Genomic DNA, 27,601 nt, shown 5'->3' with positions numbered 1-27,601 from the left:
TGCTTGGCTAATTAGCCCCTCAGCTTCATTGCTCCCCGCCCTCCGGTTCACTGCAGCCTGGGCCAACATGTCCGTTCATCTCTCTGACCAAATCGTCTTCCGGCAGCTTCTTTTTCTCAAGAACACTGAGTAGAACTGTACATAGTAAGCACTGATTGAATGATTGATTGATCGATCGATTAAAAAAATAGTGCGTAGAAGAAAAGGGGAGAGGGGAGGGGCTGGTAAATCTCCCCAGCAACAGGGAAGCGCGCAGCCGCAGACTCCGCTTTAGCGGATCCGGAGACACCACGTGACCTCCATGAATAAAAGATCACGTGACGTGGCGAAGGCACAGACGCATCGGAAAAGGTCTTGCCGAAGGCGGAGATCTCAACGACGGAATCCGAGCTCCGAGGCCCGTCTGTGTCGTCGTGTCTCGTCGACGAGCCGTTTTTGACTTTTCGGCCCCGCCGTGTGTGCCTTGTCACGTCGGCTCAGGAGGGACTGGTCCCTTCTCCACCCCCGCGAAGCTGCCTTTCTCGTGTGGGCGAGCGCGGGGCGGGAAGAAGTGCGGAGGAGCGGTAAGAAGGCGGTAAGGGGGTCGATCCCGTCGGCCCGCCCTTCCCAGAGGAATGTGGGGTATAAAGGCCGAAGAGCGCGGCCCGATTGAGGCGATGCCCAGGGGTCTGCGAGGGGGGCGGGGGAGAGAAAAACCCAGTGGGGCGTGGCTCGCTCTGGCAGCGGGGGCATGGACATTTTTCTTTTTCGCCATCTTCCCCCGTTTGGGGGCCGATTCAGGTTCTTTGCGTTTACGAAAAGAACATCCATGTGCCCTGGGTACATAATGCCCTTTCTGCCACCCGATCGGAGGGAAGCGGGGGGGAGGGGGCGGGGCGACATTCCGGGGCCGTTATCTCGTGCATCGAGGGAATCGTTTACCCTCCTGTCCCTTGGCTCACCGGTCGGCTATATTTTGGGGGGATTATGCCCGAGATTATTTTTGGGGAACCCTCCGGCCCCCGACATCATTTAGAAGTGGATTTGGTTCCCCCTGCCCAAAAAACCACATTTAGGAGGCCTGGTTTACCTAACGAGAGGTTAACTTTGAATTTTCTGACGTATAGCGTGTTGTTGTTTTTTGACGAATTTCTGTTTTTTCGAACTATCACAATAACAGCATGGCTGTTGATTGACGAGGAAAAAATCTCTGCGCATGTCAGGAGTTCCTGTCCAATCAAGAGGCGGCAGTAGCGGCCCCCTCCCCTCCCCTCCCCTCCCTCTTCCCGAGCGAGCGAGCGGAGGAAGGCGCCCTCGCGTATAGATCCGGGAGCTGCCATTTCTAAAACCCGCGCCCCTCCCAGATTTTTCCTTACCGCAGTTCCTTCGGCCATTTCGAGAGGTAGGTTGGGGGCCCCCGACGGGGCTGCCGGTCCTTGGGAAGAGCTTTACCCTCCCCATAAAGCCTCCCTTGTGCAGGATGGCGGGGTGGACCGCGTCGCGGAGTGGGAACAATGGGGCGCAGGGATCTCAAGCCCCGGGGTGTGAAGAGGCCGTTGCTGCAGTGGATCTCTGGGCCCGCCCACCAACGTCGATGAGGAAAGGGGAAGGAATGATTACACCCTGCTAAGCACTCTGGTGTTTTTCCATAACGACACTAGACCTTCTAGATTGTAAACCCCTTGTGATGCGGAGGGGGGAGGGGGAGGAAGGGGGATGAAGGGGAGGGGGAGGGAGGAAGGGGGATGAAGGGGAGGGGGAGGGAGGAAGGGGGAGGGAGGAAGGGGGAGGAAGGGGGGGAGGAGGAAGGGGATGAAGGGGAGGGAGGAAGGGGGATGAAGGGGAGGGGGAGGGAGGAAGGGGGATGAAGGGGAGGGGGAGGGAGGAAGGGGGATGAAGGGGAGGGGGAGGGAGGAAGGGGGATGAAGGGGAGGGGGAGGGAGGAAGGGGGATGAAGGGGAGGGGGAGGGAGGAAGGGGGATGAAGGGGAGGGAGGAAGGGGGATGAAGGGGAGGGAGGAAGGGGGATGAAGGGGAGGGAGGAAGGGGGATGAAGGGGAGGGAGGAAGGGGGATGAAGGGGAGGGAGGAAGGGGGATGAAGGGGAGGGAGGAAGGGGGATGAAGGGAGGGAGGAAGGGGAGGAAGGGGAGGGGGAGGGGAGGAAGGGGGGGGAGGAAGGGGAGGGGGAGGGGAGGGAAGGGGGATGAAGGGGAGGGGGAGGAAGGGGGAGGAAGGGGAGGGGAGGGAGGAAGGGGAGGGGGGGGAGGGAGGAAGGGGAGGGAGGAGAGGGAGGAAGGGGGGGAGGAGGAAGGGGAGGGGGAAGGGGGGGGAAGGGGGAGGAGGAAGGGAGGGGCGGAGGGGGAGGAGGAAGGGGAGGGCGGAGGGGGAGGAGGAAGGGGAGGGCGGAGGGGGAGGAGGAAGGGGAGGGGGGAAGGGGGAGGAGGAAGGGGAAGGGGGAGGAGGAAGGGGAGGGGCGGAGGGGGAGGAGGAAGGGGGGAGGGAGGTGCTGCCCACAGACTCCCCAGTGCTTTTATTCGGGGGATCTGCACACAAGACGGGCTCAGATAGCATCGATTAGCAATCGTCTGTATATAAACGGAGGAACGCCCATTGAATTTCTCAGTTTTCTGCTTTTGAAGGGCTGTGACCAAATATTAGAAAATGAGTGCCAGCACTTCAGTTGCCACAGATGCTACTGCCGCACCCAGCTCCACTTCTACTAGTAATGCCACCGCCACGACCAGTACCACAACCGAAGAGGCCAAGCCAACCGAAAAAAAGATATTTTACTGTGAGGTGAGTGAATTTCCTAGTGTGACTTGCAGATACATTTTTGGCCCCTGTCTATCCTAAGACATCAGTCCCAGAATCCACCGAGACTAAGGGGGAAGACATTCTGTGCTTTGGATTGTGCCCTCTTGTCCCAGTTTTTAACGAGAGTAATCCGATTAGCTTTATCAGAGAACACACTGTGCTTTGTGAATTCACTGTTGTGTGGAAGGCCCACCTAGTTCAGGAATTACTCTTTTTAGCCTTCTTGCTGGCGTATGGACCGAATCATTCCAGTTAGTTTTCCTGTTAAGGACTGTTAGAAGCAGATGCACTAAGGAAACCAGGACTGTTCTATTAGTATTGTGTAGCTGTTTTGCCTCATTAATACAGCTGTGAACACCAAGACTGCATATTTGCAGGGTTTTCTTTCCCACTCCCTTTTCTTCTTTCCTTGTCTTTTTCCTTTCAAGTCTGCCGAGGTTGAATACCTACGAAGTTCTTTAAGAAGTGTAAGAAATCAAGAATTTCCTGATTTTTTTTTTGAGGTTTTATAGTCCAGACTTTATCGACCACTCAAATATATGTCAAAGGTGCCAACTCTGGGGAAAGGATGGTGACCAGGGGACAGGGCCATTGTTTTTCCTTAGCTTTTTGGGCAGGACTAACTTGTTTCAGAGAAGCAGCAGGGCCTATTGGAAAGACCCCAGGATTGGGAGTCAGGAGACCTGGGTTCTAATTCTGGCTCTGCCACTTGCCTGCTGTGTGAGCATGGGTAAGTCACTTGGCTTGTTTGTGCTTCCATCCCTTTGTCTCTAAAATAGGAATTTAAATGCCTATTCTCCCTCCTATCTAGATTTTGAGCCCCTTGTGGGCTCTGACTATTGTATCCACCCCAGCACTCAGTACAGTACTTGGCACATGGTAAACACTTAACAAATAGCAAAATGATTATTATTAGGTCACTCTAAAGACCAGAGAACTTGAAAATAGGGCTGAAAAGAACTAAAACATTCTGGGCAGGACTAAAAAGTCCCCAAATTATTTTGCTCCTGGAAGTCAGCCTGCCACCCTTGTACACCGTTCCCTTTTATGTCCCTGTAGTCAAAATGAAAAATTACTTTAATCTTTCAGTAAAACTACTCATTTTGTCCTTTGAGACACTCCTTCAGGCCCGCCCCGCCACCCCCACATGAAAAACTCAGTTTATGTATTTGCATCTAATGGAGCTAAAATTAATTGGCTATGTACCCTTTAAGTACTTGATATTGGCCCCACTGCACTTAAATGTGTGGCTGGAATTATTTATATTAATGTCCTCCTCCCCTTTAGATTGCAAGCTCATTGGCAGGGAATGTCTACCAACCTGGTTGTATTGTACTCTCCCAGGTGCTTAATACAGTAATCTGCATGCAGTAAGTGCTCAGTAAATGCCATTGATTAACATCAAACAACCCAGAACTAAAGTCAAAATTTTTTTTATGAGTAGGTTACCTATGGAGCTAATAGTTGTTTTTTTTCTTAGAAGCTTTTGGGTAAACTGATCCTTTTAAAATAGTAATGCTATTCCTAATATTCTAAGAACCTATTTTTAATAGATTGAAAAGAGGCTACCAATGATAAATCTATACTCATCTGTAAACCTTGAGATTGGGAGTAATTTTTGGCTCAGGGTTTGCCACCCTTATTTTCCAGAGGGAAAGAGGACAGTATTTGAAGGGCCATGAGGGCTACAATTTAGCGTGGCGCAATTTAGCACAGCGTGGCGCAGTGGAAAGAGCACGGGCTTTGGAGTCAGGGCTCATGAGTTTGAATCCCAGCTCTGCCACTTAGCTGTGTGACTTTGGGCAAGTCACTTAACTTCTCTGTGCCTCAGTTCCCTCATCTGTAAAATGGGGATTAAGACTCTGAACCCCACGTGGGACAACCTGATTCTCCTGTGTTTACCCCAGCGCTTAGAACAGAGCTCTGCACATAGTAAGCGCTTAACAAATACCAACATTATTATTATTATTAATTTGTATGTATGTATTGAAGCATCTTTTTTTCAGGCAATTTCAGATGAAAATGTTGTTGTTACTCTGAAGGTTGTAATAATATGTTTCTATTCAGTTCTCTTGATCTGTATAAGACACAGCCAGAAGGATGAAAAAGGAACTAAAATTATTTGCTAGGTCACAATTTGGAGAATATTATCCGAGTATAACTGACCATTTTTGTGGTTTTATTCTTTTACCTGTAGATATGCCATGTCCCATGTATGAGCTCCATAAGTCTTCAGTCACACTTCCGTGGTGCGAAGCATAAAAAGGTAATTCCATTCAGTTTCAGAAGTACTGTAAAATCTTATGCTCATATCAGTAATCTCCAAAACCATTATTTTGTTGATCTGAAAATATGCACACTATCTCCATGAAAATGAAGTATCCTAGAATGGTAAAAGGCCCCCTAAAATTGTGAGATGCTAATTGTGAATTTTTTTTTTATCTTGAATGAACAATGAAAATCACTCCATTTTCTCAAGTTCCCTAACTTTTATTTTGGCCAAAAAACGAATTAACTTGGTGTGTGGCCTTTGCTGTCACATTGGTTGCTGAGACCTAACAGCATCAAAGTGGACCTCCGCATTGGTCCTCATGCTGGAATTACGAGTTTAAGCATTTATAAGACTTTAAATTACAGGTAGCCTCCAGCTATAGCAGCATTCAAGAGATTGAAGAATACTGTTGCGATAAGCAAATATCATACAAAATAATCACTCACTGACCACAATGGGCATTGGGGATTTTAAAAAATAAAATTTTTTTTTTGAGGATTCGGGTTAGGTTGGTGAATGAGTGGAAGAGAAACCAGGAGTGCACCAGATGGAGCAGAGCATGAGGTGCCGTGAGAAGGGTTCTCTAAGCTGTATGGGGAGGGAAATGGGCAAGTCTGCCCCCCCCCCCCCTTCCATTGTATGGAATTCTTTTGGGGAAGGATGTCAGATGATACCATAACCAAGAATACCTTTATGTCCTCATACAACTTTGCAGGAATGAAAGTTGGTAGCAGATCCTAAGAAAGCATGTCGATTGTATGCAACACATACCCCTACCAAAAAGTGTACATTTTCTATAATCAGATGAAATGATTTCTTTCAGAATGGGAAAGTAAAAATTTACTGTTTTGCTTGTATCAGTGTTTGTTTTCCCTTTTTTTATTTTCTTCAATAAAGAGGTCTGGGTAAGTGTATCCTATCCACGTTGCGGTTGGATAGAGTGGGAGTAACCATGGATTTTATGATCTGAGGAGAATACAGCTTTGAACAAACAAGATGAAAAAATCCAGAAAGCACTGAACCGTACGATTATCTATTTTTTAAAAACCTCATTGTATTCTTTAGTGTGATGAAATTCTTAAAAGTGCCGGTAAGCTGGTTAGAAATATGCCTTCACTTAATGAAAATATAAGCCCTTTTGAATTTCTTGTATAAGTACAATATGATGTATAAACGTGTCTGAATTGCCTGTAAGACCTTTGGATAAAGTTTTCTTGCAATTACATGATTGTACAAGAGTTTGCAAATTAGTTTATGAAGAATGTAGGAATATGGTGAATATTTTTAATTTAAAACATCTTTGTTGTGAAATTCTGCCTTTGAAACATATCGTACTGATTGTTCTATGAAAGCACTTTTTAACACTAAATGGTAAACATGACTTTGTGTTAAATTCTTTGTCTCTTTCCTTATGTTATCTTTTTCTCTCACCAACAAAGGGCCTTACTCATTCTGTCTTCCCTATTCTCCCTCCCTAATCTTTCTTGTTTCAATCAATTGTATTTATCCAGCTCTTGCTGTGTGCAGAGCATTGGACTAAGAGCTTGGGAGAGTACAGACCTGTTCCTTGCCCACACCAAGCTTACAGTCTAGAGGGGGAGATAAACATTAATATAAATAAATTGCAGTTCTGTGCATAAGTGCTGAGGGAGGAGTGAATAAAGGGTGAAAATCCAAGATCAAGGGTGATGCAGAAGGAAGTGGGAGAAGAGGAAATGGCTTTAGGGAAGGCCTCTTGGAAGAGATGTGCTTTTAGTAGAAATGTGAAAGTGGAGAGAGTGATCGTCTCAAACATAGAAAGGAGGGTGTTCCAAGGCAGAATGTGGGTGAGGGGTCAGTGGTGAGATGGACAAGGTCCAAGTACAGTGCGAAGGTTGGCATGAGAGGAGTGAAGTGTGGAGCCTGGCTTACCTCTAACTTGCCTCCTTTCTTGTCTCCCATCCTAACTCCTTCCTTTGGTCTCTTCACTCCCAATTACCCTTTTTACTCACATAATTGCCTGACTTTTTACATAATTTTTGCAGCCCAAAATAGGGAAAAGGCTATTATACAGGGAAATTATCTAGCAATAAAGGGACCGGGGGAGGGGGGGAGAAAAAGAGCGGAGATGGAAGAAGAGGGTACTTGAAACTGCCTCCCACAATTCTATTGCCCTCTCTCAAGTGCTGCTTACTCACCAAATGAATCCCCCCACAGCCTTCTGCTCCTACCCTGGCTATAAGAGCCCCAGTGAATTAACTTCCCCCAAGTGTGTTGGCTCGTTTTCACCCTTCTCCTCCTTCCCCACCATCACTGCTTAGAATTGTAGTTTAAAAAAAAATTCATTTCTTCAAAAGTTGGGGTGAGGCCACTGTGTTTTTTCTCCCTCCACCTCTGCTTTATTGAATCTCCCTTCATTCTCTTGTCTCTTTCCATCTGTGTTTTCTTCTTCTACACCTTCCCCAAACTCCCTGTTTGATCTTTTGCCACTCCCCCTTCCTAGTCCCCATCTTCTCCAGCTCCCTCCTTTCCCCTCCTCTCTTTAGCTTATTCTGTATTATTGTCATTTTTGTAGGCTACATTTTAGTAATATCTGCTTGTCAAGGTTCATTTTAGCTTAAAATTAACAAGTGTGGAATTTTCTCATTTGCTCTCGATTGGCATAATGAAATAGCAGCAGATGTTTATCTTGGACATCTTCTTGCCTACTCTTAAAGGACCTTTTCCCTCATTTTACATTTAAGAAGACTGCTTACCAGAGATGAGTGATTCCGGAGAAGCAGCATAGCCAAATGGAAAGAGCACAGGCTTGGGAGTCAGAGGACCTGGGTTCTAATCCTGGCTCTGCCACTTGTCTGCTCTGTGACCATGGACAAGTTACTTAATTTCTCCATGCATCGGTTCCTCATCTGTAAAATGAGGGTTAAGACTGTGAGCCTTATGTGGGACAGGGACTGTGTCCAACTGGATTATCTTGTTTTTTACCCTAGTACCTCATACATAGTAAGCACTTAACAAATACCATAAAAAGTGAATCAAAAAGAAAACATTGATTTTTTTTTTTGTGGTGATGGTTGAGATCACCCTTACACCTATTCCAGTTATTGAATTTTTAGAGCAACTGTACCAATAAGTTTATGAATAGAAAATGGCAACAAATACATTGTCCTTCAGCCTCATAGCATCAGTCAACTGTATTGAGCGCTTACAGTGTGCCGAGCACTGTACAGAGCACTTGATAGAATTGAATAAGATTTCTCTTCCACTTCTGGCAAGTGGACCTGGGTTCTAATCCCAGCTACACCACTTACGTGCTGTGTGATCTTGGGCAAGTCACTTCTCGGTGCATGTTACCTAGTCTGTAAAATGGGGGTTCAATTCCTGTCCCCTCACTATTGTTTTATTCTCCTTTTTTTTTTTTTTTGGCAAGAAAATAATCCACTCACTCATTTAGTCCAGAGGAGATGTGACTGAGTTCTACCCTAAGCCTGATTAAAGAATTGAGGGATTTTTCCATTTTATTTTGTTGGCTATGGAATAGTCTTGCCACCAAAGTATTTGGATTTCACAAAATCATATGGATCAATTCTATATGCTGTGAGTCACCTGGCATTGTACGGAGGAATAACATGGTCTAGTGGAAGAACATGGGCCTGGGAGTCAGGACCTGGGTTCTAATTCTGACTCTGCCACATCTGCTGTGCAACCATGGGTAAATCACTTAACATCTCTGTGCCTCAGTTCCCTCATCTGTAAAATGAGGATTCAATACCTGTTCTCCCCTCAACTTAGACTGTGAGCCCCATGTGGGACAAAAGCTCTGACCTGAATATCATGTCTATTCCAGCACTTGTCATCTAGTAAGCACTTAAATGCAATGATATAATAATGCTGCCCCATAGCCTCCACAAAATATGCATCTATTTCAGCTCATTTCTGGAATTATTAAACTTTCCCATGGAGGTATAGAGCCCTGTAGTCTTTTGGTTTTCTTTTAATTCTGTACTTAACACAATTTACTTGAAAGGTGCCAAGTCCAACCTTTGTCAGTTAATAATCTTTATCAGAGACTTGGATATTCTAAATTAGGAGACTGAAACTTTATATTCCTGCTCTTTGCTTCATGAAAGTCAAAATTGCTAACTCTTAAAGATTGCATAAGTGGAGTAGTGGCAGATGCCCTCTTGATATTAAACTAAATTTGTAATATCATCCAAACTGAACAAACCCAACTCTAAGGCTCTTTAGTGAGTCATTCCCACACTGTACTTGTACTTGGAGTGTTAACTACAAGGGGAATTCTCAAATGATTTTAATGAATTATATAGGCTGCTGCCCAAAGTCCCTAAATAGCTTATGGAGTTATCCACTCTAATCCTTTTCTAGAACACAAATATAAAAGTTAAGACAGCCTGTGGTTCATAGTTTGTTCAGACATCATCAATCTGTATGTTGCCAAGAGAACCATCATTCTAATCCAAGGATCCCGGTTCTATCCAGGTTCCAGAGATTCACAGAAAAGCCCTAAGGATTATTGTTGTTTGTGTGACTCAGTGGTTGTTGTGGGGCGTGGCGGGGTAAGTGCAGCAGATTGGTTCTGAAGTGTCAGAAGCAAAAAGAAAAGTTAGTGGTGGTTGTTACATGAAAACTTGTGACAATTTTGTATGAAATATACCTCATGCAAATGGTACCTTGCATGTATCTTTGTCAAGTAGTATTGATTAAATATGATTGAACTTTAATATGTCAGAGCAGGCACTGTGAATTGTCTAACCATGTTGGTTTATCATCCGAATAAATAATTACAGCAGTTTATTTCCTTTCTGCAGTTCTCCTGGAAAGTTCAGTAGAAGTCCTGGTTTCCACAAGGTTGAAAGGTTTTCAGTTTACTTCGAACCGTTCTCTTCTCGGGACTTGAGTGTAGTGAAATGGTTTTCTGTATTCTTTTCTGAAGCTAAACAGAAGACTTATTCTCCCAAGGGTTGAGAGAGCGATACAGTGGGACATAATTCCTGAAAGTACTAGACTGAAGGATTTATTGCTCACTGGAAGTAACTTTGTCAACCCGAGGGCAAGAACGAAAACACCACTTCCATCTGTCACCAGACCCCGTCAGGTGGTACAGATTCTCAAGATGGGGACCAGCCAAACCACACCTTCAGTCGGCCGGAAATTATCCCTGGAAAATGCAAACAGGCTGTTGGTATTCTTCATTTTCCATCAGTCTGGAAGTAATCCTGAAGTTGTTGGTGCTGGAGTGTGATCTCTGGAAGATGCATAAAATGAAGGCACTAATGACTTGTGCAAAGATCTCGTTGGTTTTAAGAGTACAGTTAGGCCATAGTGTCCTGACTACACTCTGACTTTGTCATCGCCCCTTGTATCATTTGATACATTCTTGGGTGGCTCATGTTTTTAGCCCATTTTGGCTGAAGTTATCAACGGAATAAAATTTGAAAGGGGCGTAAACTCTCTGAATGAAACAAAAAGGAGAGATGATATGCCTTTTTTTAACCGAAGGGTTTAAACTACAGCTGCATTCTTCCCAAGGCTGCTGTTAAGCTTGGGAACCTAGAGTTCCTTTGCACGGTCATGGTTGGAAAGACCATGTTGTTTGGTGGGGAAGTTCTCGGCGAAAGAAAAATGAGACAATCAGAACCACCAGAGTCCTCTGGAGGAGCCACCTGCATCTCATTTATAGGGAGAATGTGTGGCTCCATTTCTCTTGGGGCGGCCAAGTTTTCCCTATTAGCAGCCATCCTGCTCTTGGTCATCTTTTGACTTCCAGCCTCAGCAGTTGGTTCCTTTCACCACCTTGAGAATGTTTAAAAGTGACAATTATAGACAGGAAACATGGAACTGGAAGAGTCCAGGAAAATATTTTAAGGGAGGACATTATCAGGCATTCTTCAGAATTTGGAATCAAAACAAAAAATTAAACCAGAGTGAAGCATCTAGATTCTCAGAAGTAAAAAGGTGAAGAGTTGACAAGAATTTGTTCTCTGCCAGGCACCGACTAGTAAAGTGGCAAATGATTGAAAATCAAACCTCTAAAGTTGAAGCATCAATAAGGACATTTCCTCAATGATGTTTTTTTGAATTGACATCAATCCCTTAAAAAAAAAAATTAGGCTTAGATTTTAGAATTAAGCGTAGGGTTCAAAAATTAGTCAACATCCTTATTTATGCTTTCATGTTTTATTCACTGTGTCGCTGCTTAAACTATTTGTCAGTGTTTATGCTGTAGTTTTCAATAAATAATAAATTCTCCAAAATTGGACAAATCACCAGTGGGATCAATTTCTAATGTGATTCCATCTTTTCACATCTGGTTCACTTTACCTTTTTCTGCCCTCCTCTCCTCCCTCAACACCCACACCCGCACACAAAAATGCAATTGCTGACAAGGATTTTAAGATGGGAAATTTTTAGTTTAGGCTTGAATTACAACTTGAAAGGTTGAGAGCAATGTCTCAAAGATGGAGTTGCGAATTCCTCAGAATTCTTCCTGATGACTTATCACACACTTCAAACCTCTTTGTTTGGGTAGTCCAGTGATAAGTGAAATTTAACTGTGATAGACACTCAGTTCTCCTGTAACTCAGGGGTTGTGTTGTTGAACTGATAAAGGAAAACTCCTGTTTTATCCAAAACAAGTAGTGACAACTTGCTTTATGGGAGAACTGAATGTATATGAAGTAAAGATCATTAAGAAATATCGTAATGCCTTTTATGCTTAAAATTATGAGAATTTTACCTGTAGGTGCAAGCATCTTTGTGGATGTCGGAATGGAAATTGAAGTGTCTTACACATTCTTTAAGAGTAATGGAATCAAATGTGTGTCCAAACACAATTTTCATCTAGACTGCTCTGGAGAGACTGGCTAAAAATTGTCAATGTAAATGGCATTTATGAATTCTTAAAACTGGAATTGTTTTTTCTTTTTCTTTCATTCTTGGAAGAACAGAGGGGACTTGACCAGAGTTTTCAGAGCTATGAAGAGAGTACTGTAAAATATATTGGTCCCATTCCTCTTTCCTTATTCCTCTAGAATAAGAACAGAACAGCTTCTGTAGTGAAATGTAGATCTAGGAGTGGACACAGTTAATTTAATGGATTCTTGCGCATATTAAGTCCACTGAAGGAGTTCCTAGGTTTGACTTTAAAAGTGTATTCAATTTAACATCTTTCTGGTAAAATCCCAGCTTGTTTCGAAACAACAAAAATAAACATTTTCAGCCATCTGATTTGCATTATACAATTCTCAACAGTTTAGGGACAAAACTGGGAAATGTAGACTGAGGTCATTGCTTGCACCCAGTCTCATAAGAATTTTTCAAAGAGTTTTTAAAGTTGTCATCCTTTTCTTCTCCCATTCCTGGCATGCCAGATTGTATTGAACTTTGTCTCACAACTTTATGCTTCCAGATGTTAACTGATTTCTTGCTAATGCTTCATATTCAGCATGAATGCTTTGAAGGATAGTTGCCTTGTGGGTGTCTGCCTACTTCTAAAGTTTTGCAGAAACAGTGTCCTGGACCTGATAGTCCAGCTTTTCACTTTATATTAAACAGCTATTTTATTTTCAGGGGGATTTTGACACATTTTAGGGAAAATTCCCCAATGCTAAATGCAGCTATTTGACTGTATTAGCCTTTGGTTGCTCAGCTCTTTTATCTTTGTGACTAGTCATTGCGAAGATGCCCATCTTTTCCAACTTATTCCGCTCTTCAGTATCTATCAAGGATTTGATTGAAATGATCAGTCTTTCAGACTCTCTGTTCTTCAAGATACTGATAGATTTCATTTAAAAGTAGATTAATAAGGAATTTATGCCTAATCAGCTCAAAAGATTGATTTGATTTAAAAAAAAAAAAATTTGAAACTCCAGCTCTTAGAGAGCAGCGGGTTGTGGATGTACAGAAATCAAGATTTTTTTGTGTGTGTGGCACTCCCCTTAAGAGTTATTCAAAACCAAACCTCTGCTATTTCATTTAATACCTGGGTTGTCTGAAATATAGCCAGGTGGCATTCATTGTGTCCACACTCCTTTATCAACTCCCAGGTTTTGCAGAAGATTTAAAGGCTCCACTTTTTTCATTTGTAAATTGAAAAGTTGGCCTTTATTATGCAACATCTGCAAAAGCTGTGTTCAAAGTACATTTTTAACTTGATGGGATTGTGCATTAATGGGGTCTTTTCTTATTTTATTTTGGGATGACTTTCGCCTTCATATTTAAAGAAAGAGCGAGCCCTGAGTTACTTTGGTAAGTATGACTGCTTTATTATTTCCATTAATGGATATCATTATATTTTTGTCGTGAAGGTTAAACTTTCTGAAATTTCAGTGGTTTTTTTTTTTACCTCTAATTTTTATTTTGCTTTCAGTTTAATTTTTAGTATCAAATGGAACATTCCAGGTGACGGCTCCACCACTATTTGCTCTGTGACCTAATGGAGCCGGGGGCCGAGGGAGGGGAACCTTTCAGAGAAATTAAACACTTCACAGTGATCCAGTCATCAGACTGAATAGGATCCTTCGAGATAGTTCTAGAAAAGAAGCCGTGGACGTACTAAAGCATCATTCTGAAGGGAAGCGAGGCATCTCGATGTTGCCCAGGCCATACTGACTCTGACTCGGGGTTGCTATGGAAGGATAGGCCCGGCTTTCTGATTGGAGGCAGCAGTTTCATTTGTCAAGCTAATTGTAGTGCATTTGTTTCTCTTGGCTTTTGGGGGAGACTCTGTATATAGCTTTTCTCCAGTATTTTGAGGGGCAGGGTGTGAGGTTGGTTGACTTAGCTTTTTGCTGTGTTTTTTGAGTCAGTCTTGATTAGAAAAATTTTTTTAAGCCTTTTGGGAAAGGGTGCTGCTCTTACCATGATTTCCAGTTGGTGCTGGTAGAAGGGAAGAGTAAGCTCTTAAAGGTTTGGTTGCAGGTTGTTAAACCAGGTGGTAGACCAGAAACTATTCAATATGAATAATTCACAGCACATGAGAAAATTTGAATTACAGTAGTGTTTCTTAGTGTTTGTCTACCACGTTATATTACAGTATGTGTTCTAGCTGATAGCTAATGTTTGGCTTTTCTTTTAAGAAGGTCACCTGGTTGTACAGAGTATCCATAAGAAATGCAGTGGATTTTAATTTGTGCTGTTGGGGAAAAAAACAAAAAGAGGAAAGCAGCCTAGAAATAATTTTCACAGCAAATGCTATTTTAAACCTGGAGATTATCATAGTAACTTGTAATAGGTTGACATTTATGGCATCAAAATGTCAGGTTGGTCCAGCACCATATTGTACCACTCCAGCCTTTTTCATTAAATCATCTACTCTGCATCAAAAGTTCATTTTCCAAAAGGCAGCTAAGGGGATTTTCAGTATCAAATTCACTGCGTTTCTTTTGGGACACTATTCGTCTCCTTTGGGAATAGGTAGAATCTCTAGAGGTGTATCCATTTCCACTTGCCTTCCTAAGGGGAACTTCACCATCTGGTGTAAGATTGGCCTGCTTGCTCTAAGTGATGCTCTTTCTGGATTGGTACCTCGATCAAAGATACTCGCTTTACAAGTTTTGAATTATTTTAAAATGAGTAAGGAAAAACTCACTTTGGGGTTCCAGTCTCTCTCGTGTGGATAGAGGTAGATTTTGTTTTTTGACACGTTGGATAGAAATTTGCACTTTTGTGGAGTTTATATTTTGGCATTTTTTTGGTATTCGACTCAAGCAAATAGGAAAATAACTCCTCATAGTTCATAGAAAAGTTCATGACAAAATTGATTAAATCAATCTTTAAAATTATAGGATCTGTTTTCTTGAGCTATTTTTGAAGCTATTTCCATGTTTTATGCCAGTGTCATTGTGTTTAGGCTACATGGAATATTAGAAGTCAAGGGAGATGGTGTAGAGCATATTTTCATTTTATTTGGCCACATTACCCACAAAGTTGTAGTAGGAAAAAGATTAAAGAATATAAAATATGGCTAAATGTGCTCTATGTAATTAAGGTAGACATAAAATGAATTTAGGGTTTAATATAGCTTCCTACTTACAAAATTTCTGCCAAAATGCTTTCGTATCATTAAGTGCCTGAGGGAATACAATTAATAACTTCTGAGATAATCTCTCCTTAGGACCTGCAACTTCACGCACATTTGGAGTTCCAAGGCCAGGTAAGAAAAATCCTAAACATAAATGTTCAGACTTAAGTTTTTCCTGTGTACCTCACTTTTTTTAGTTATTTCCTTAAAGAATAAAATGTCACAGGTTTATGTCCCCCATGTTTATGTGCAAATGAGAGCACCTTGAGGCTCCAGACTCTAAGATGCACCAAGATTTTTGAGATGGAAAAATAAAAGTATTTTTTCCTGCCTTTTAAATTTCAAACCCCTGGTGCATGTTACAGTGTTTTATAGTACAACGCTGTGTAGTTGGAGCCTGCATTCAAAGCAGAATGACCCAAGGTGACTTCCAAGGGTCGAGGCCTTCAACCATAGGCAACCCCATTTTCCATGGCATTGCCCTAAATTGCTTCACTGCTGCCTCTGGGGCACAACAAAGCTAATCACTCCATAAAGCAGAGGGAAATTTTGGGGTAACTTCCCCCACTTCCCCCTGCCCCTTCCCTTCCCCACCCCAAGTAGTGCCTCTTTTAGTCTGTGAAATGTGTATATGGCAGCATAGTCTATTGGTTGGAGGACTGGACCAGAAGTAAGGAAGCCACTAAACTATAAAAACCTGTGGTAAGTCACTTAACTCCTCTTTGTCTTTGATTCCCCAGATGTAAAGTGAAGTTAATGCTATCTGCTCCTCCTTACCTCAGGGTGTTATGAAGATATTATGAAATAATGTGCAAAACAGTTTGAAATCCTCAGTGTCGTGAAAAATGCAGACATTGTATGGGCTATTGCTGTTAGAGTATGCAGTGCATATTTGTTTCAGCATGTGAACTAAATAGTCCATATAGGTACAGAAATAAGAGGTCAAGTGGAAATGTGTTAGTGGCTCTGATAAATGTAAAGCTTCAAGGAATGGGACACTTCTGTTTTGTGGAGGGTGGGGATTAAAAGGGTAAAAAATAGCTTGAGAATGGGAATGCTACTTGAAGTATATGGGGACAGTTTGGGTGAAGAGAGAAAACCTAAATGACCAGAGGAGAATTTGTATCTGGTGCGGGGGGACGGATTTGAAAGCAAAAATAAAAATGTAAGAAAGTTTTGAAATTGGGCTTAAAAGCACAAGAGGAAATGAATGAAAAGCAGGGCAGAAATTCACATAAACCAGGAAAGTCCAGAATTGGGTGCCGAAAAAGACTTTCTTTTTACGGGACCAGGTTGCTCCAAATGTTGTCTCTTTTTTCATAATCGCATATGTCATTTTTAATGTCAAAGTGAACAGCTGCCTTTAAAATATTCAAAGAACCACCAGTGATCCTTTAGTCCTTTTGAAGTCTGGGTGGATCATCTCCACTGTAAGCTTCTTTCTTTCTCTCTCTATTTCTCTCTCCCCCATCCCTCCCTTTCCCCTCCCCCTTTCGTCACTTCTCTCCTGGAAGCAGCTTTCATTCCCCTCTGCTTTAGGTTATCCCTGGGACTTTGAAATTTCTGCAATTGGTGAGACAGTCCTTTCTTCCTGCACAAAAATACAGGAGGGACCCCTCCCCCCCCCCCCCCCCCCCCCGAATCTTTCTCCACCTCCAGCAACAGCAAGAGTAATAGGTTTGAGTGTCAAAAGAAACAGAGATGCATAAGAATATAAGAAATGACAGCAGACCAGCAATCTAGCCTACTATTCCATCTTCGGTGGCAACAGGTTACTTGGAGGAACCACGGACAGTCGCCCTCCTTGAAATGTGTCCCAGCATTAACTGTCCTTCTGATAACCCCTTGTGAACTGCTTTATCATTAGTTTTTCCAAACTCCTCTTGAACCTACAGATATTTTCTACCTGTACAACTTCCCATGTTAGCAAATCTGTATGCTTACAACCATCTGGGTAAAGAAGTATTTTCTCTGGTTTCACATCTGCCACCCTCAGGCTTCAATGAGGGTACTTTCTTCCTGGTGATGTGGATTTTGTTGAAGAACATTTGAGTGTTCATCCTCCCACCCATCACGATTGTGTAAACTGCCTGTGTCTATCCAGGTGCAAAAGGCCTAACTTTCCATCTTCCCTTGTACAGAGGCCACCTTGATCATCTTAGTTGCCCTTTTCTATCCCTTCTCCAGCTCCATGGTATCGTCTCTACAATCTGGCATTCAGAACCGCAAACAACGATGCAGGTCGTTTTGTTTTCACTTCTCAATAGCGCCCGGCATTCAGTTGGCTTTTTTGGCTGCTGCCATATGTTGAACCAATTTAAAAAGGCACACTTACTAATCATTCCAGTGGCTCTCTCCTGAGTCATGACTGCTAGCTCTGAGCCCATCATCAGAGTTATAATTTGGACTGTTGTTCCTTTGGTGCATTTCCTTGCTTGCGCTTGCTCATCCAGCAGTCTTCAGCCTACTCCGTCAGCCTTATGTAGTCTTGCTAGAATCTATCACCTTCGTTGTGGCATTTCATCTCTTGGAAGAAGTTAGCATCACCTGCAAAATTAGATTGCGTTGCAGAGTCCTGCTTTCGGATCATTTATGAAGATTTAAACAAAACTGGACCTAGCAATTATCTCTGGATAGTTACTGTTTACTCTTCTCCATCCTGGAAAGTGGCCGCCACTCTCCACCCTCTCTTGCCTATCTTTTAGTCAGTTTTTTGTCTGACGAGCCATCTTCAATCCTATGATTACTTGGATTTTTGCAAAATTTGTCAAAAGCCTTTGAAAATTACATGTCCACTAGTTCCTCTCTGTTGACTCATGCAAAGACTTCCAGCAGATTAATGAGGCTTAATTTTTCTCCAGGTTGTACTTTTATAAGTGCTTGCTGATCCTAAAATTAGTTTAATTCGAAAAGAGTCATTTTAAGGAAGAGTTGTGAGTCAACTACATAGAACACACAGGCACTCACATAGAGGGCAAGCATGCAATATTTTCTATGTAAAACTATAATTGTACAGTCTGAAGCTTTAGATTATGGGGAGGTCTTATCTTGGGGTCAGCTACCTTTTGGTTTCAGAATAGTTTGGTGTTTTATAATGCACTGGACAAGGTAGGGAAGTATCTCTGCTAAGACTGAGGGAGAAAGATTAAATTTGTGAAGATTCAGGAAAACTCATTCAAACTCTAGTTGTCCAGAAAGCTTAATTATCCGGATTTTTCTAGGCTTCCTGTACTTGTCCAGTAGATCTAAATTTAAACTTGAAAGCACTAGAATTCTGTTCATTGATATCCTTAAGTATATCAGTGGTATTTGGTGTTTATTGGGCTCTTCCTGTGTGCAGAGCACTGTACTAAGCACTTAGAGTATAATACAGCAGAGTTGGTAGACACATTCCCTGTCTACAATAAGCCTACAGTCTAGAGAGGGAGACAGACATTAAAAGAAATTAATTTATAATATATAATTTACAAATATGTGCATAAGTACAGTGGGGTTGAGGGTGGGGCAAATACCTAATGTCCATCCATAGCTCACAGGTCCAAATTCACAGTTGATGCAGAAGGGAAAACTAGATACGATAAGTGGTAAGCTACACTAGCTCACATGTGATAAGCATGGCCTATTGGATAGAGCGTGGACTTGGACTTGGGAGTCAGAAGGACCTTGGTTCTAATCCCAGCTCTGCCACTTGTCAGCTGTGACCTTGGGCAAGTTGCTTAACTTCTCTGTGCCTCAGTTACCTCATTTGTGAAATGGGAATTAGGACTAGGAATCCCATGTGGGACATGGACTGTGTCCAACCTGATTAGCTTGTGTCTACCCTCGTGCTTATTACAGTGCCTGGTGCATAGTAAGCACTTAACAAATACCATTAAAGAAAGAAAGAACTGAAACTAGTCTCAGTCCCCTCTATCTTGGTTTACAGAGCTTTTACTTGTGCCACAAAAGCAGCCGGGACAACTTTTCTTTCAAACATACTTGCCTGCCTCAATTTTCACCCACCCCTCCCAAAAATGCCCTCCATTCCATTCCTTCATGCATGACTCCTTTTCTAAATCTGATGGGGAGGGGTGGGAGACCAGCAGCGGTGGCCATTCCATTCCCTCTTCCCACCCTACCCGTGAGGCACAAGGCTTACATGCACTTTGGTCCCCAAAATTCAGAACGGTGCTGCCTAAAACTGTGACCTTTAATCCCTTTATTGCCCAATTGACTCAGTCGCAGTTGTGCATTGAAAACATTTTTTCCTCATTTCACCCAGATGACTGTGGTAGGGCAAAAAAGATCATGCGATCAGATATCCCTGAAGGAGGAAAAAAAAACCTTTAGCCATCCAATTGGGGAAATAGTAACTGCAGAAAATTTGGATATTTTCTGCTTATGTGAGCTGTATCAATCAAAGATATTTATTGAGTACTTAGCTGTGTGCAGAGCACTGTACTAAGCACTTGGGAGAGTACAATATAAGAGTTGGTGGATCAGTTCCCTGCCCACAAAGAGCTCACAGTCAACTACCAAAAGAATTTATTCATTCAATTGTATTTATTGAGCACTTACTGTGTGCAAAACACTGCTAAGCGCTTGAGAGAGTGCAGTGTAAAAATAGACACATTCCCTGCCCACAGTGAGCTCTGCAGTTTTTCCTGGTAAAGTAATATTCCTTTTCAAAGGATTCACTGTAAGTCCCAAAACGGGCCCAGGCTTGAAACCAAGGAAAAAGGTCTTCAATTCTCTAAAATTCACAGACCCACCCCCAGAGACCTCAACCCAGATGCTATTCATGGCAATAACATTTGAAACTTGTACTTTTGAAATTTCATCCCTCATCCTAAACTTATTTCACTTGCAATTCATCTGTCCAATTAAGGAAAGGAAATCCACAAAATGAAGAATTGAGCTTATTTGAATAGAAACTGTGTCTCTTTAAAGAAGAACTACACCCCCTTCGAAAAAGATGCCGAAGAGTCTCAATAAGAGATGTGATTGAGTTACGAATCCTAGTTCTTCAGGCAATATATTCTTATCTCACTGATTGGAAGGCAAGAGGATGCCATGGCAGTTGCTGGCAACAATTTTTCCTCCGTTAAATTAGTGAAGATCAGAAACATAATGAAGGCTGTGAACATCAAGCCCCTTTTTGAATGAATTTCAGAATTCTATAAGAGATCGTGTCATGTGTTGGCAACTGTTTTGATAGCCCAGAGTGCAGTTACTGTTTTCAAATCTCTGCTCTATTTCTAGCCAGCGATAGAGTAGACAGATGGGAGACGATGGTTTTGTTCAAAAAGTGACCAGTTATGTTGAAGACTATTCATTGGAACAGAGACAGAGTTCAACAAAGCTGCCCTTGTTTAAACGCAGCTTCAAAAAGTCGTCTTAACCTGCTCAGGCACAGATTTGCTCTGTTGTCATTCTGAATGTCTCGCGCAGACTGAGCCAAGACTGATTGAGTCCCAGATTCACTTATGTCTGTGGACGTGTTTGGCAGATGGAGAACTTGTTTGTCTCCACTCACTGTTTCAGGCAGCTTTCCATCCTGAGTTTCTGGAATTGCTACGCGAGTGGGAGCCAACAACGTTAAATGGCCTCACGGCCTTTATTGCTGGTGAAAATTCCTGGAGGAGAATAAGGCCCACACTGATGCCAACAGTGTAGTCTGCTCTGTTTTTAAACTAAGAGCAGTTAGGCCACTTCTCCAAAGAGCCATTTTTGGGATGCCATTCTCACCAGGTCCTGCTTTATCTCAAAAGTTCCCTTTTGGGGGGAGGCGATTTGAGAAATGAATGGAGAAACAACTTGATGCCTTCAATCTGGTGTTAGACCTAAAATTGAAATGGAAAACGTTGTTCTCTGTGGTGGATAATCCTGGCACCGACCTTTTTGGCTGGCCTCTTTTTATGGTCAGCAAGCGGCATGGCATCATTGACCTGTTTAAAGTCACCTGTGAGGATAGGCAAAATGGCACAGAAGGTACTGAACTTCTGAGAAGAAACTGAGCTAGATAATCTGGAATGGATGATTTCTAGCTCGGCAATTGCAATTTAAAAAATAAAATAAAATATATATACATATATACGTGTATATATATGTGTGTGTGTGTGTGTAGCTGATCCGGGCATGCCCGTGGCACTCTGGAGTAATATTGGCCAACATTCCCTTGTGCCAAGTTTACATAGCACCAAAGCTGCAACTTTATGATTAAGTTGACCACAGCTAAATGGCCCTGTACTAGTTGCCAGAGATGTAGACATCCCTGCATTTGCTATTTGACAAAATGCTCTGGATCCCCAGACCCATCTAGGTTTTGAAATGAAAACATTTTCCCCTAAATTTTTCATTTCACAAACCTTGTTGTTTCTCAGTGTGTGGAACTTGGCGTGCCTTCTTATAAAGGCCTGATATGGAGCTGCAGTTCTGCCTGCAGATCTGATCTCGGAGCTGCATGCAAAACAGGATTGCGCCAGGAAAGATCAACCTAAAGATAACAAAAAAAGCACCTGGCTCGCTTTCATTTAACACCATTATGGAAAATGAACTGTATAATGTGATAATGTGATATTTAATTCATTGTTTAATTTTCTCAAACCCATTCCAGATGGTACAGGTTAAAATGTGTTCAGGTCTAGAACTTTAACTTGGTTGCCAGCCATTTATTGGTTTCCAAGATGATATTAAGTCATTTCTGTGCTCCATTTTATTTTGTGAGTTGGGTTAGTATTGTAATTGGGTGAGGCAAATCAGAATACTTGATTTTAGGATTACATTGTAATGGGCAGAGAATGAAATGTAAATATGATTTTTATTGTGATAGTTTTGGTGTGCGCCTATATATCTTTGTGCAAATGTGATAGTTTATCTGTATTTTTCTTGCATATAGAACCTTCCTGTGGTTTACCTCTTCACCCACTAGAGAATGATGCAGTTTGTTCCTCACTTTTCACTGATTGTGTTATGAGAAGGTTGTGTAAAGTGAGCTACTTCTACATAGTCTAAGATGGGTTAAGGGTTAGGTTCCCAACTATACTTCACAAGCTTTTCTTTCTAAGGATTCTGTGAGGACTCTGCAACCTTATGGCTATGGTTATGATAGCCCATCGTGACGAAGCAGGATGCTCTGGTTCCCAAAACTAGATTCCGCTCCCTTTTCCTAGGTCTGCAGTATCTTCTTTGGCAATGGCCGGTTCCTCCACCTTTTCCCCCCTTCTTTAGGTGCTCCTGAGAGGTTAACCCCTTCCTTTCTGTCTTCTTCCCACCACCATAATCCTCTTAATCTAAGCCAGGGTTTCCTGCACCTCTTGTCAGTATGTCTGTAAGAAGAGCGGTGAAATATGATTTCACCTCACTGATCCCACACGCTAGAAGCTTTCTGGACTCAAGGCACCACCCTTCTTTATGCACACATCCCTCCCTTGTGCTGTACATGTTCTTCATCTGTATTTATTGTGCACCCGTTGTGTGCAGAGCTGTGTACTGGGGGCTTAATGTATGCAGAAGACTGTAGTAGGCATTTGAGAACATACAATAGGCGTGAGGTGTAGCCCCGTCCTTGAGGAGCCTGCAGTCTAATGGGGGAGGCAAGCAGATAAAAATGGCAAACGTAATAGGAACAAGAGTAAACCTGAATACAAATGATTAAAAACCCAGGTGGACAATTAGATAAGCAGATAGACGCATGAGTGCTAAGGGGGAGGAAAGGATGACATGACCAGGGAAGTAGGGATTAGTCTGTGGAGGTAACTTTTCTGAGGGATTTGAAGTTGAGGAGGGACATGACTTGTCAAATCTGAGTGGGGGAGGGAATTCCTTGCAGGGGTGAAGGCCTGAGCACCAGTTCAGACATTGGAGTAAAATGGGATGATTAGAAAGTTAACTTGGGCTGGGGGAGGGGGGGAGGAGGGTAGGGGGAGGAGATTGCCAGCTGAGGAGTCTTAGATCCAAGAGTTTTTATGTGATGCAGAGAGAAGTAGGGCGCCAGTGGAACTTATTTGTTGGGAAGGGACGTATGCTGATACGACATTTTAGCAAGATGATCCAGGCATATAGCCTGGAGAGGAGGGGCTCTTGGGGCATGGAGACAGGTAAGACGAGCTAGTGCTAGTGCAGTTGAGGATTTGAACTAGGGTAGAAGAGATGGGACAGGTCTGGGAAATGATTTTGATGTGCTAAAAATTCATATCTATATGTAGAAAAAACAATTGGCAAGTGGACTGGTGTGCCTATCTTTTTTTTTTCCTCATTGACTCCTTTTTTCTTAACTGATGGGAAACATATTTGGCTGCCAGGAGCCACTTGTTCAAAGCATTCCCTCATGTGAGAGAACAAAATTAGGGAGAAATCTTACCCCCATCTCCCTGGTCACACAAGCAGTCTCAGACCATAAGTAGATATTTTGGGACCCTTTTTTATTGAAAAAGAACACTGCTGTTTGATTATTTTTTTTTAATGTACTTTTGTGCAGGTGATCCATATCCAGATCTTCCCATGAGTTCAGGTATTCAGTCAGGTCCAGTCAAACTTGGAATAGTACTTAAAGTTGTCTCTAGAGCAGCCTTTTGTTGCTCCTTAGACAAGCCATAAGTTCCATACTAACAAACATTATATGGTGTGTGTTTGTGGGGATGTTATGTGAAAGAATAATTTGATCCAAAGGAAGGGGGAGAAAGTTGTGTGACTGAAAGTCAACAGTTTCAGAGATTGAGTGGCAGCCTTAAGTGGAAAGTGCAGACACTATTTGGAAAACATTTTTGGTAAAATCAGGTTTTTGTGTAATTTTCTTTTCTTTTTTTTACAGCACTTAAGCGGAAGTTCACTAAAGACATAAGGAGCTTGAAGGATTTAATGTATGATCCTAAGAGAGAAGAACCGCTAATTGGTATGTTTTTATGCATAGTGTATAAACAGAAGAAATGGTATCTTCAATTGTTGGGTAAAAATGCAGAATCCACTGTTCTTAAACTTTTGAGTAAGAATCAAATGCCAAACTGGCTCCCAAACCAAGCCTAATATGGTAAGTCCAAGATAGATTGGATCTATCATCAGACTGGAAGATAATCCATCTCTCCATTCTTCTCTCACACCTGGTTGTCTTAACTTGTCTCCTGTCTCGGTGTAAAGCACCCCATTGATCAGCCTGTCCTTTCCCTGGCATTTTTGAGGTAGCCATTTGGGGAATGCAGAAGAAGAATTGGGTAGACATAAATAATGAAGGCTCTTAGTGTCCTAAGGCGAAGCGTCTAGGGGGATTCACTTTTTCCTATTCCTCTTCATCTAAACTATTAAATTTTGATTCCCGCCTTCTGTAAAATCTGCAGGACGGTAGCAAATGATTAAGACGCTTTTGATCTATAAACAAAAACTAACCCCAGTCACTGAAGTCTCTTTTAGCCCCAAAGATACTGTTCAATTCCTTCTTCCTCTCTTCTCCTATCCCACATCCTCTTAGAAAGCCTGGCTAAAACTTGAAAGTTCCTTTTCCTCTTTCCACCTCTGACTTATGTTTCCTTTTTTACTCCTTTGCAACATGAAAACCTCTAAAACTGGGCTTTACGGAGGGTTTTTGGGTCCCTGTAACAGGACAAATATACAAGTGAATTTAAGCTGAGAACCTGATTCCCATAACAGTCCTTCAGACCACCATCACTGCTTTTTAGGATGAGGGGTTTTTTTCTTGTTTGCAATGCTAACACCTGAAGACTGATTTCTTAGTCTTTGGTAGAGAAAATGCAATTTGCAGAAATTTTTAATTTCTTTTCACATTTACAGGTTTGGAACATGTGGTTGAAATTAGATTTGCTGGAAGGAAAGAGCCTCATTATGAATGCAAACTCTGCGAATTCAACACAGAAATGGCCCCAATGATAGAACATCTAAGTGGCTTTAAACACAGGAAAGCGTACATTGTAAGTAAATTCATTTTCAAGTTTCACCACCTTCCCTAAGTAGACATTTAGCAGAACATAATCCCCTCCTCCTAAGTGATCCTTATAAAAACAGGCCACAGAAAATGACAAAGAATTTGAGATGTAGGCTAACTTGAAATGATGCCATCAAAGTGCTGTGTATTTTGTAACTGATCCCCTTCCTAGAGTAAAGGTTGAATGATCTTTGGTTAAAAGAATTTTATTTTTCATCGACATTGTTGGGATTCAGTTCTGGGGGAGGGGAAGGGTCTTTGATTCTTGTATTTGCTTCAAATGTGACCCCTGCTCTAGGCTTCTAGGCACTGGGCACATCTAGCTACCGTCCAGGCTAAAGCAGCCTGAGGAGCCTATAGGTGATGCAGAAGGGAGAGTGTGTAGGTGAAATGATTTACTAACATTCACCACTTTCCTCCCTTTGCCCAGACTGCCCCAGATAACTGATCTGATTCTTTTTTTTTCTTTCACTTGTTAAACGTAGTGGTGAGACTGCCATCTCTTCTCATACCTTCCCGTTTCCCAGCTTGCAGATCACCTCCAACCCACTTTGGCCAAAGGAAATTCAAGGGAATAGGCATAAGTGTGTGGTTGGGGGCATTGGGGGATGGCCTCCTCCAAGTGGTTGATGCATCAGCATGCGAGTAGATAGTTCTCTAGTTATGCCAGTTGACTTGTGTGTACTATTGTTTTAGTACCAGGAGGCTGAAGCTTATTTTTATTTTTTTTACCAGCCTTATTCAGTCTTTCTGCCTTGTCTGAGTTTTTCCTGTTTTAGTCTTGTGATTAGTCATCATAAGTATGTGGTATTTATCTCACCCAGCTCTCCCTCATTCCCTTTTGGCCTCTGCTTAATGATAAAGATCAGTTGCCATTTATTAGCTATATCTTAGCAGTTATTCCAGGGTTCCTAAGCCTGTTAAAAATGCAGACTGAAGCTGCTCAGGTTCAGCTCTAGCTGGGACAACCCTACTCTCCTACTAAAGAAAGCAGTTATGGGAGAGGGGGAAAGGGATTCAGATTTAAAGGGTTAATTATTTCCCCTTCTTTAGATCAGTGATTAATAGGAAGAGGAATCAATCAAATTTGAGTGCTTACTGTGTGCGGAGCGCTGTTATATTGTGTTCTCCCAAGCACTTAGTACAGTGCTTTGCACACAGTAAGTACTCAATAAATATGAATGGATGAGTGTACTAAGTGCTTGGGAAAGTACAATATAATAGATATATTCCCTGCCCACAGCGAGCTCACAGTCTAGAGAGGGAAACGGACATTAATGTAAATAGGATATCTACGTAAGTGCTGTGGGACTGGGTTGGGGCGAATAAAGAGAACAAATCAGGGTGATGCAGAAGGGAGTGGGAGAAAGGGAAATGAGGGCAAAGTCAGGAAAGGCTTCTTGGAGGAGACGTGCCTTCAATAAGGCTTTGAAGATGGGGAGAGTGTGTATCTCTCCGAGTATCCGTCGGATATGGAGAGGGAGGGCATTTTAGGCCAGAGGCAGGAAGTAGGCAAGAGGTCAGCGACGAGATAGATGAGATCAAGGTACAGAGAGTAGGTTGGCATTTGTGGAGTGAAGTGTGGGGTCTGGGTTGTAGGAGAGGAGAGTGAGAGGAGAGAGAGGAGGGGGCAAGGTGATCTAGTGCTTTAAAGCTGATGGTAAGGATTTTGTTTGCAGAGGTGGATGGGCAACCACTGGGGGTCTCTGAGGAGTGGAGAAATGTGAACTGAACGTTTTTGTAGAAAAATGATCCGGGCAGCAGAGTGAAATATGGACTAGAGCGGGGAGAGACAGGAGGCGGGGAGGAATATTTGTGTGAATGCAGCTGCTACAGACCCTGGCACATTCAGTCACTTGAAGCTATTATTGAGGCTTACTATTTAAGGAATTGGTGTGGAAATAGAAACACCCCTTCACCATCTGAGCGTGATCTTGGTTGGGGTATAGGAGGAAAATAGTATAGGAGCTAAGAGTATTGTAATTTTTTTGTTTATTGTTAACTGGAAGGATTTTAGTCTTCTAGTCTCCTTTTTCACTATGCACTTTCGAAGGTCTCGGTTACCTGCAAGCCTATATTCAGAGTTAATGTTCCTTGCAACCTGTTGGAATGTAGGTGGGGATCATTGGAAGTGGTGTTAGCTTCACATATTAACCAAGCCCACTTTTCTCTGCGGTGAATGGGGTGAAACAAAAATAAGTGAATATATGCTGGGAAGGGGCATCTTGCTAAAGGCGAACAGGCCCAGAAGGAATCTTGAAAAATAGCTGGCTAAAATGGATGCCGAAGTGTGAAATGGCCACCTGCTGGTCTACAGTACTACAGCACATAATCTGCATTAGGCTGTAGCCTTTCTCTGTCCACAAGGAGTGTACAGTGTAAAGGGTTGTTGTACTCTCCCAAACATTTAATATAGTGCTCTGGACATAGCAAGTGCTCAATTAATGCCACTGATGATGATGATGATAATTTGTATTACTGTCTCTATCCCCATGTAGACTGTTAGCTCATTGTGGTGTCTACCAATTATGTATTGTACTCTCCCAAACGCTTAGTACAGAGCGGTGCACACAGTAAATGCTCAATAAATACGACTGCGAGA

General features: G+C 42.5%; 1 protein-coding gene across 4 annotated transcripts in view; it reads left to right on the top strand.

Moving 5' to 3' along the window:
• Positions 1–315: 315 nt before the first annotated feature.
• Positions 316–27,601, top strand: part of LOC100680820 — a 40,205-nt gene continuing 12,919 nt past the window's right edge. Inside the window, exons 1-8 of one of the 4 annotated variants that reach the window (XM_029052545.2) lie at positions 316–563; positions 1,160–1,381; positions 2,619–2,775; positions 4,991–5,059; positions 13,288–13,312; positions 15,180–15,218; positions 23,878–23,958; positions 24,849–24,985. In XM_029052545.2, the coding sequence (XP_028908378.1) occupies positions 2,641–2,775; positions 4,991–5,059; positions 13,288–13,312; positions 15,180–15,218; positions 23,878–23,958; positions 24,849–24,985 (486 nt within the window). In that variant the 5' untranslated portion in view covers positions 316–563; positions 1,160–1,381; positions 2,619–2,640. Of the gene's footprint in view, positions 575–1,159; positions 1,382–2,618; positions 2,776–4,990; positions 5,060–13,287; positions 13,313–15,179; positions 15,219–23,877; positions 23,959–24,848; positions 24,986–27,601 lie in introns of those variants that run through there. The other 3 variants (XM_029052546.2, XM_007670566.4, XM_003431103.2) reach the window with 3 other exon arrangements.

This window comes from Ornithorhynchus anatinus, chromosome X2 (assembly GCF_004115215.2).
Source record: "Ornithorhynchus anatinus isolate Pmale09 chromosome X2, mOrnAna1.pri.v4, whole genome shotgun sequence".
Taxonomy (NCBI): Eukaryota; Metazoa; Chordata; class Mammalia; order Monotremata; family Ornithorhynchidae; genus Ornithorhynchus; species Ornithorhynchus anatinus.
Note: the sequence above shows the minus strand (reverse complement) of the source record. Positions and strands in the feature narration are given on the sequence as shown.